This window comes from Hetaerina americana, unplaced genomic scaffold, assembly GCF_022747635.1.
Source record: "Hetaerina americana unplaced genomic scaffold, ioHetAmer1.1.p SCAF_7, whole genome shotgun sequence".
Classification (NCBI taxonomy): Eukaryota; Metazoa; Arthropoda; class Insecta; order Odonata; family Calopterygidae; genus Hetaerina; species Hetaerina americana.
Window position 1 is genome coordinate 22,516,451 of NW_027287316.1, and position 10,883 is coordinate 22,527,333.

General features: G+C 37.3%; 1 protein-coding gene across 1 annotated transcript; it reads left to right on the plus strand.

The window, feature by feature from the left end:
• The first annotated feature begins 366 nt into the window (after window positions 1-366).
• On the plus strand, window positions 367-10,494 carry MED4 (mediator complex subunit 4). The gene is made up of 6 exons (XM_071595132.1): window positions 367-648; window positions 913-1,027; window positions 1,093-1,212; window positions 1,353-1,524; window positions 8,158-8,280; window positions 9,738-10,494. Exons 1-6 carry the CDS (start codon window positions 578-580, stop codon window positions 9,929-9,931), a joined length of 795 nt encoding a protein of 264 aa, XP_071451233.1. The 5' UTR covers window positions 367-577; the 3' UTR covers window positions 9,932-10,494.
• The last annotated feature ends 389 nt before the right edge of the window (window positions 10,495-10,883 follow it).

Sequence of the window (10,883 nt, forward strand, 5' to 3'; positions counted from 1 at the left end):
GTTTAGGAACTGTTGAGATTCAAAAGTAATTCGACGAAATTCAACAGTTTGCTTTTGAATTTAAAAGTTTTTTCAATATTGTCTGCGAACTATGGCTATCATATTTAATTTTTTCCGTATAGTCAAAGTTTCTTTGAAAATAAATTTAATAGTTTTTAAAAATAAACTCAATAGTTTTTGCCCTAAAGTTTCACCCACAAATCACTCTTAACTGTCAATTATTTTTTCAAGGATTATTAATGAAGATTTACATTGACCAATTACATGACGGCTTAGTATACATTATTTTTTTGACTTCTTCGAAAATCCCTTAACTCCATTTTTTTTATAAATATCCCAATACATTGACCAATTAGCTTCAATTCAATGTGAATCTACCTTTCTTCTTGCGGAGTCCTATGCTGTGATTTGGAACTCCTTTTCTGCAGGCAATAATGATGATGTTCACATATTAACGGAATACCTTTGTGCTCACTTCACTTTGGAATTATGTACATTTGTTGTCGTGCCTGCTCGCGTCTTGGTGGAGTCTCGTGAGGTTTATTTTTAAATGATTTAAGGACCTTCTTGCTCGATAATGACTGGATCCAGTGTGAGCACTTTAGAGAAGTTGTTATCTTTAATAGATGACATCGAGCTGATTGCTAAGTAAGTGTTTATTAGTTATTTATTATAACTCGCAAAAGAATTTCAAGAACTCAGTCGGGTTTGAAACGACTGTTTTAGAGAGTATTACGAACAAAACTCTTTGGTGTGTTTATTCGATGCTGTGTACGTAATTTTTTATGCATAATTTTTACCAGTTTCGATGCTAATTACATTTTTACCTTTGATAAAATTCCAATTTTTGGTCTATACTCTATGGATTGGGATGCCTTGTTTGGGTTTTCTATCCTTGCTTTTTTTTGACAGAGAACTTCTGGAAAATACTGTTGCACCGAAACATCAAAAAATATCGGTCACAGAACATGGTCAGTTGACAGAACTTTTGGTAGCGAAGGACAAGGAACTGAAGGATACACTTAAGGTAAGAAACAAATAAATAATGTCATTGTTTGTAAACTAGCCTGTATACGACATTCGCATTTTCAGCTTGCTGCAGAACAAGCGAAAATTAATCAGAAGATGGACATTTTAAACGCTGAGGTTGAAAGACAAGATCAAGACATACGGCAGTTGCAACGACAATTAAAGGAGGCCGAGCAGATTCTTGTAAGTACCCCTATTTAATGGAGTAATGGAATTATTTTTCAATGATGAAAGTAAGAAATTTTAATGAATAATTTCTCTTACTCCATCTGAAACCGAATGATAGCTAAACTTGTTTTCATCTCTGTATTGCATCGAATTAGGCGACGGCTATTTACCAAGCCAAGCAAAAACTGCAGTCTATTTCAAGGGCGAATAAGAGGCCGGTGGCATCGGAAGAATTGATCAAATTTGCCCACCGCATCAGTGCATCAAATGCTGTTTGTGCTCCGTTGTCATGGCAGCAGGGTGATCCTCGAAGGCCCTATCCCACAGGTATTATGATGTATGATTGTAAACATTAAATGCGTCCCATCTCTTGTTTGAAGGGCCTATCAACGAGATCAGGAGTTTTTCTTAAGGTTCTTTGTTAAGTAAAAGCGATTGCTTGAATAAACTTCTGTTGTCATTGGGGAATGTATTAATACTTTTGCATAACTGGTTAAAACTATCGAAAGACCTTGAACTCTCGTTTAACATTTTGAACACTCATGTTTAAAATTTTAATGAGCAAATTTTATTTGAATGGGAGCAAATTTACTCAGTCCCCAGTATTCATGGGTTATGAAAGAAATATATACTACTGGGAACATTCTTCACGCCCTTCTACTTCCTATCATCAACCCACATCTTTTGTGCAATATATCATTTCCTGATGAAGTTCTATTGGCTGAAATGGGTCTGGACATCTTGATTTTCTAGTACAATATTACCTTATTCCCACAGTCAGTTTCTAAATGAGTACCATATCTACTGTCAACAATTGCTTGAGTGATTCCATAAAGGGTTAATGTATATGAGTAAATGCACTGTTAACTGTTGAATTCAGGGAAAGAATGAAGCGTCAATATAAAAAAGGACCAAATATTTACTTAGTGGATTCACAGGAAAAGGAGTTCTGAGAGTGTGTTCTATGTGGTAGTTCTTTGATTTTTCTATAGCTAATTCTTGGATTGTCATTATTGAAGGGAGTTTATCCAGAACCCTAGAAGATATCATCATTAAATGTTTCCATTCCTCATGTTTATTGACATAGTCTTGATGTGATTTATTCTTACTGATGCCATGAGCATACATGCATATATTTTACAATAAGATATTTTGGTATAAATTTTCCAAGGAGCCTACAGCTAATAGAGGAACAGATTAAATTAAAACATTAGAGAGAGCTCCACCACGGTGTATGAAAAGAGATAAAAAATAAAATATCAACAAATTTGCCTTAACAAAGTTACAGCAAGATAGATTTATTCACCTCAGAAAATATTAAATCAAAACAGGTGCATTGTTTATATATTCATACATATATGGAGGGAAGAGGGACCTGATTTCGAGTAGGATGCTGGATTTTGTGTTTTGTTAGGAGTCACAAAATGTTTTATTTAGTAGCTGTGTCCATCCAAAAATCTACCTTAACCGGTAGATTACCTAATAATAATAATAATGGAGGGATTTAAATTACATTATAATGGGTATTATAGATTAAAAAAAAAACATTTCCCTGTATTGGCTCTTTCTATGTATTCTTGGACACAAAAAAAAACATTATTTACAAAGAAGTCTTTCAACATTTTTTTGAATTTATTTTCTTGGGGAAGTGTTTGTTTTAGTTCTTCAGGAAGTCGATTAAAGGGTAGTTTTCCTGAAATTTCTTCGGTTTTTGTAGTACTGCTACTCAGCAATTGCCATTATAAGGATTATTCTTACCACTGGTGCCGTACTCGTGAACATCCCTATTTCTGACCAGATAAGGGGTTTTGGTGTAGGCATATGAAATCACATTATGTATATATATATATATACTGGGAATAGTCATGATTGTGTGACATTTGAAATACTCTGTGCAGGAGTTTCTTGCATTTAGTTTAAATATAACCCGTAATGCAAGTTTTTGGAGGGTGAGTCTCCAATTGATGTTTCCATGTGCTGAACTCCCCAGCAGATGATGCCATATTGACCTATGGGCTCAAATATACCATGGTATACTGGGATAAGTACTTCTGCATTACAATAGTTAGCAAGAATTTTTAAAAGAATAGGACAGCTTTCTTTTACCACATTTTTTCATTTGGAATCTCCAGATTAACTTGTCTATATCTAAGCCCAATAAATTATTATGTTTCAACTCAGAAATCAATCGGTTTCCTATTTCTACAAAAATATTTGATTGAAGGTCTTTATTACTAAATACCAAGTAAACTGTTTTTCTTGCATTTAGTTGTAAATTATTGTCATGCATCCATTTAGTGACTAAATTCACCACAGCATACATATCTAATTCCAATTGAGATGATTTAGTATGACCTGCTATTAGACTTATGTCATCTGCATAGAGCACCATGTTATTATTCTCTGGAGAGATTATGGCTTTTTCAGTGTCGTTCACATAGACCAGGAAAAGTAAAGGCCCTTATACAGAACCTTTAGGAACACCATATTTAAGAGTTTTCATTGTTGATTTGTAGGTAGCACCATTTTTTCCAACAATTTCTATATACTGTTTCCTGTTTTCCGAAAAGGATGTTGGCCAGAGATGAGCTACTCCGCTGATTCCATAATGTACCAGTTTAGTCAAAAGAAAGCTTGATTTTACAGTATCGAAGGCTTTTCATAGATCCATATTTACCCCTATAGCATACTTTTTATCGATGTAACATTTTCAGAGTGGGACTGACTGGGATTCGAACCCAGATGCCTCAATATCCAGTCGAGTGCTTTAGCCACTTAAGCTATCGAGGCATCCTCTTAAACTCTGAAATTTCGGGGCTTATTAAGGAACAAGATGTTGCGATGAAATACCATACATACAATGTCACAGGCATTCATAGTTGTGCGCGACGCGCCACAGTCCACGAGGTTAAAGCCAACTTTTAAACACTTATGCTGTTAATACCTTGACAAATTCCAAAGAAACTGCGGGAGATGCTGCAACAGTAACTTTTAATGGAGTCATCCGCTAATGTGCATTTCAATGCAACATTTTCAGAGTGTAAAAATCATTCGCCTTGACTGGGATTTGAACCCAGATCCCTCAATATCTGGTCCAGTGCTTGTGGTTGTGGCTAAAGCACTCGACCGGATATTGAGGGATCTAGGTTTGAATCCCAGTCAAGGCGAATGATTTTTACACTCTGAAAATGTTGCATTGAAATGCACATTAGCGGATGACTCCGTTAAAAGTTACTGTTGGGGCATCTCCCGCAGTTTCTTTAGAATTATGTTTTTTATCATTTAAAGCTTGGGCAATTTTAGTTACATAATCAGTGTATGTGGGTCGCAGTAGTCCAGGGGGTAGAGCGATGGACTACTGACCGGAGGGTTCCGGGTTCAATTCCTGGGCCAGGCACACTGGGCACTTGCAGCTCCACTCAAGCTATGTAATTTTTTGGGTACCAGGTATTCCTGGGAAACCATACCCAGCACAGGGAAAGGAACTGGCCCCCCTGCCCTGATGTGTGAATTTCAAATGCCGTCGGGCTTAGTGTTGGGTGAACTCTACCGTCACCTATCAAACCGGCCTTCGGGTTGATTACTGTGTGTATGGTTTTTTTTAATCAGTGTATGCAGTATCTACACTTTTATTTTTTGTAAAACCATACTGTGACTGAGAAAGAATTTTATTTTTTATGAAAAATTATAAAAGTCTTTCTTCCATCAATTTTTCAAGTAGTTTTGAAATACTACCTTGATCAAAAAGTTCCCGGAATAACCACCGTGTGGCGCTCCCATCGTTCCGATTTGAGTTCTGTTTTTTTTGTTAAATTGGTACATCTGTTGTTGATAAACCCTGTAAATCTTAGTGTCATAACTTGACATTTGCAAAAGTTACGTAGCCAAGAGTACATCTATCTCTGTGTGTGTTGGCGATTTTTTACAATTGCAGAAATGGATTTAAATTTGCAACAACGAACTTGTATTAAATTTTGCGTAAAAAACGGATTTAGTGGCGCACGGACGTTGGAAATGTTGGAAAAGTGTTTCGGCAACGATTCTCTAAAAAAAACGGTCGTTTACCAGTGGCACGAGCGGTTCAGAAGTGGTCGTGAGTCAATCGAAGATGATGAACGCAGTGGCAGACCATCGACATCGAAAGTCGGTGAAAAAATTGATAAAGTAAAAGAAATGTTGGTCAATAACCGCAAATTAACCATCAGAGAAATAGCGGAGGACTTGAACATTGCCTATGGATCCGCCAAGACATTGTGGTTAATGATTTGGGTTTCCGTCGTGTAGCAGCAAAGTTGGTTCCAAAAGACCTCAATTTCATGCAAAAAAGAGACCGTGTTGACGTCGCAAAAGACATGATTTGCGAGGCTGAATCCGATCCCACATTCATCAAAAGGATCATTACTGGAGACGAGACGTGGGTTTATGAGTACGACACGCAATCCAGACATCAGGCAAGTGAATGGCGTTCACCAAATGAGCCGAGACCAAAAAAACCACGTCGTTTTCAGTCAAAAAAGAAGGCAATGCTGACGGGTTTCATGGATTACAACGGTGTAGTGCATCATGAATTTTTGCCAGAAGGCCAGACAGTAAACAAAGAGTATTATTTGGGCGTTATGAGACGTTTGCGTGAAGCAATTCGCCGAAAGAGACCAGAAATGTGGGCAGAAAACTCGTGGATTTTGCACCATGATAACGCACCGTCGCACAGTGCTATCATTATTCGTAATTTTTTGACGAAAAATGCAACAAATACCATCCAACAGCCACCGAATTCACCTGATTTGGCTCCCTGTGACTTCTTTCTGTTCAATCGAGTTAAAAAACCATTACGGGGAACGCGTTTTAGCAGCCGAGAGGAAGTAATGGAAAAATCGCAGGAAGCACTGATGGACATACCGAAAACCGAATATAAAAAATGTTTCGAGGATTGGATCAAGCGCTGGCATAAGTGTGTTGCAGTCGATGGGGATTACTTTGAAGGGGACAATATAGATTTAGATGAATAAACTTGTATTTTTAATTTTCTGAATAAATTCCGGGAAATTTTTGATCAAGGTAGTACATTAAACTAGTGAGATTAACCTGTAATTATCCAGTTGCTCTGTGGCTCCCTTTTTATGTAGTGGACTAACTTTGGAGTAGGGCAAATGATTACTTACGGGATGATCAGTTCGGGTTTAGAAAGGGGAGAGGTACGCATGATGCCATCGCAGTAACAAGATTAGTAATCGAGAGGAATATAGAATACAACCAGGAGGTATTTGCCTGTTTCGTAGATTTTGGAAAAGCATTTGATAGAGTGATTTGGGAAAAACTAATGAGTATTCTGCAGAAAATAGGAATAGATTGGAGGGAAAGGAGGCTAATCCGCAACCTGTACATGTCTCAGACTGCTCAGGTGCGGGTGGGAAATGGGGAGTCAGGATGGGCAGTGTTAGAAAGGGGTGTAAGGCAGGGTTGCCCATTATCACCGTTGCAGTTCAACCTGCATATTGAGGAAATGATTAAAGAGGCATGGGAAGAACTGGAGGTAGGAATGAAAGTGGGCGGGGAATTCGTAAAATCAGTTAGGTTTGCTGATGACCAAGCTTTAGTTTGTCAGGTAGCCAAGTGGTTGCAAGCATTGCTGAGTAAATTGGAAATTCATTGCAACAGGTATGGGATGAGAATCAATATTAATGAAACAGTTATGCGGTTTTCTAGAAATAAAAAGGCTAAGTTAATCATTAAAATAGGAGGGCAAAAACTAGAGCAGTAGAACAGTTTACATATCTCGGAAGTGTTTTGGGCCAACACGGTTAAAGTAGTAGATAGATAGATGGATAGAGGTCTTTATTTGGGCGAAATTGAGACCAAATGGTCCCTTCTTCCATTTAACCCATCGTCGTATACATATTATATTAGGCATTAAACTAAAATTATCTTTCTCCGCACCCACATTAAAATGTGGGTGCGGAGAAGAATGGAGAAGGTGAAATGGACAGAGAAGAAAACAAATGATGAAGTACTTGGTATGGTGGGCGAAGAGAGGGGTTTGTTAGGAAAAATCCTATGGAGACAGGAAAAATGGATGAGGGGTGTATTGACTGGCAGTGTGATGTTGAAGACTGTAATAGAGGGGAGATTGTTGGGCAAACAAGGAAGGGGAAGTAACAGTATAGGGATGTTGGACAGGATGAAGGGAGGAGGAAATTACTCAGAGATGAAGAGGGACCTGATGTAGAGTAGGATACTGGATTTAGTGTTTTGTTAGGAGTCACAAAATATTTATTTAGTAGCTGTGTCCATCCAAAAACCTACCTTGACTGGTAGATTACCTAATAATAATAATAATAATTATAAATACATACACACACACACAAGGGTAAGTCAATAAGTAAGTCGAAAATGCCATTGAAACAAATGCATGAGATGTTGGGAACACTTCATGGGGACTGCTTGGAACATCCACAGTCACGACTTGGAGCCCCCAGTGATGGGCATCTGTTCAGGCCCCTTTAAAAACCATTGGGACTACGATGTTTTGAAAGTGATTATGCCATTTTAGGCGGTAGAGGTTACTCTTGGATTGGCTGCGACTGCAAACAGGAGACGTCTCTGCTGCTGGGGTGCTATAAAGATGGGATGGTTGTCTCTGAATGTACAGGGTGAATATGCATGAGAAAAGTGACATGATTTTTGGGAAGTTACTGTGATTATTATTGTCTATACCCAGTTGTTGGGAGTTATTTATTGACTAGCCCTCGTATATATCATTAATACATATTTTATATCTTCATGTACATATACATACATGTACTATTGGTGGTGGAGTAACGTAATCATCTATCAACCTCGAGGTCACAGGTGTGATCCATACCTGCCCATGGGACTTGTGGGTTAACAATTGAAGACTAGGAATTATGTAAGTTGTTTTCCCTCATTAAAGACATTTTGTTGATATGTGTTCATTTCTAGACATAGAGATGCGCCTTGGGCTTCTCGGTCGTCTGAGCGACCTTCCCATCAATGGACACCTGCTTGTGCAACAGCAGCAGCAGCACCAACAGGGTGGGCTTGACGGATTGCACCGGCCAACTGGTAAGTGCATAAGTTTAAATTTGCGGTTTTTACCCTCCCACCAAGTGATTAAACTGTCTCACAATGGATTCAAACTTGGATCTAATTAGGTTCAATTTATTGCTAATACGTGTTGGCTAAAATCATGTAGAGCTATTGCAAATTATGTTTCGGACACAGCATTTTTATTTTATCTACTCTTTTGTTGTATGAATTGGATTGGGGAGTTCTGAAGTATAGGATTTTATTTCAGAATACAGTACAGATTTTGAACCTATGAGAATTTGATGGGGACCTTAGAAAATGTAGGAAGGGAGAGATGACAGTTTAGAGAAATTATAAGAAGGCAAGACTAGTCAGTGGAGGAGGTACTGAGAGGCAATGGGATCATAATGAAGAACAGAATAGAATAAAGATTTATTGTTCTGGGATAATTTATTCCCCTTGTAACAAATTTACATTTAATCAATGAAATAATAACAAAGAAGACTTTTTGCTCGCAGTAATAATAGTAATTAATACCACAAAAATATTCAAATGCATATTTTAATAAGCAATTTGTAATAAAGCAGCTTGTAAAATGAATAATTCTTAATACCTAATTTTTCCGAATTTAATGTGACCGTGCAGCTAAGTGTTTCCTTTCTTTGTGTTTGTGGAATTTCATATTAACTTGATGCTTAATTTAAGAATTAGTTTTGAAAGAAATGACGGTGCATACAGATTTGCCTGCAAATGTGAATACTGGTAGTTGATAGTGGTAGTGTATTCTGTGAATGTGAAGATCTGGAAAAAAACATCAGATTGAACATGTTATGTGGGGTATCATTAACTTGTATTGTGTGTGATTGCAGTTCACACCATGTTTGCTTCGGAAAAGGTGTGAGTAGTCGTAAAACTCGGTGTGTTTACACATTTGACATGTGCAATTCTTTGTGAATAATTTTCCACACACTACCGTAGCTATGGTCAGTCTCATCAATGATCTTTTGAATGGTTGCTTTTCAGTCTAATATGAGAAAGTTTTCCACTTTCTTCATTGTGGCTGCATCACACATTAGTGGTGGTCTTCCACTTCTTGTGTCATTTATGAGGGACATGTGGCCAGTTTGAAAATTCATTTTCCTTTGTACAACTGTATCATATGACTGCTATCATTACCGTAAACAGCCATCATCTCACTATGGTGTTGCCATACACTAGCCTTTCAAATGATGGAATTAAATCACACTGTGAGCCTCCATCGTTTTCATACTACAACTTACTGTAGCTGTTAACTACATTAATAGCTGTAATTTACAAAATTATGTACATAAGGATCAATTAATATGCAGAATAAAGTATATCCAAATATCTTGGTTATTTCTTTGTAATAATTACTTGAAAATGATACCCCCACATATGTGGAAGAGGTAATTTTTTTTGTTTTATCTCTGTATGTCCCTTGATTGATTGCCTTCCTCTTGATTTCATTGCAGAGCCACCAAATTCACAGCAAGGCACATTCTCATGGCATCCATCAGGTGATCTCCACATGACAGTCGGAGGTGGTCCGGGTGGTGGTGGAGCCACAGTTGCCATGGAAACAGGCCGAGGGCACAAGGAGAATGTTGAAGATGTAGAAGTCATGTCTACGGATTCAAGCAGCAGTTCTTCGAGCGACTCTCAGTGATCAGCAAGAATGAAATTCCATTCATTAACTCAGGGGAAAAGAGACTAATGTTTCTTTCTATTCATCAGTTCTCTAATGTGTTCTTCCTTGCAGTGATGGCATCATAAACATATAGCCCAGAAATGAAATTGTGATGAATGAGTTTAGTGTGTCAGTGTTCTCACTTTGGTGTGGGGAAATAATGGATGCGTTACTGCAGCATATTTGTAAGGAAATCGAGATAAAGAAGTTATTCCATGTATTCTTTTTTATATACTTTTGCAAACACATACTTTCCCAATTCTAATTTCAATGACGATCATTAGTGAGAAGAGTTAAATAGCCATATTTAAGCTTTTTCTGAAGTTTCTGTTTCTCAAGAGTTCAAGTCAGTTTACATGTTCCTATAATATATTCTCATCAAGCTTTCTAATTGCAATAAGATGGTTCCAAGGCTTAGCACATCTAAATTTCATGGAGTATGATTTAAAAATGTTCTATGCATTACATTGGCCATTATTTGATAGGATTTTGTAGTAAATTGACTCATATTTCTGAGAAATGTGCTCTGTACTGTTTAAATTAGGAAAAAAATTAGTACAATGAAATCATTTGATATTGTATTGGGGAAGGGTATGACATAACCATGAACAGTGCGAGTCTCAGATTTTTAAGAGCATTCTAGAAAAAGATGAAATGGTTTAAGTTTTTAATCACATGTTATGTATTTGACTTCTGAGGCCTTGAATGCACCTCATTGCTTACTTCCCTTTTCTGTATCTTTTCCTGATATGTTTGTGAAGATTTTCTGGATTTCAATCTGTTTCCTGGTCCATGAGTTATAAACAATTTAGCAACAACAGTTTAAACCCTCTCTTCTAAATTGGGGAAAATGGTATCTGTTACATGACAAAGGTCATTGACTTTATCACCACAGAGCTGGTTTTATTTTGTCTTGACAAGTTTCAACCAG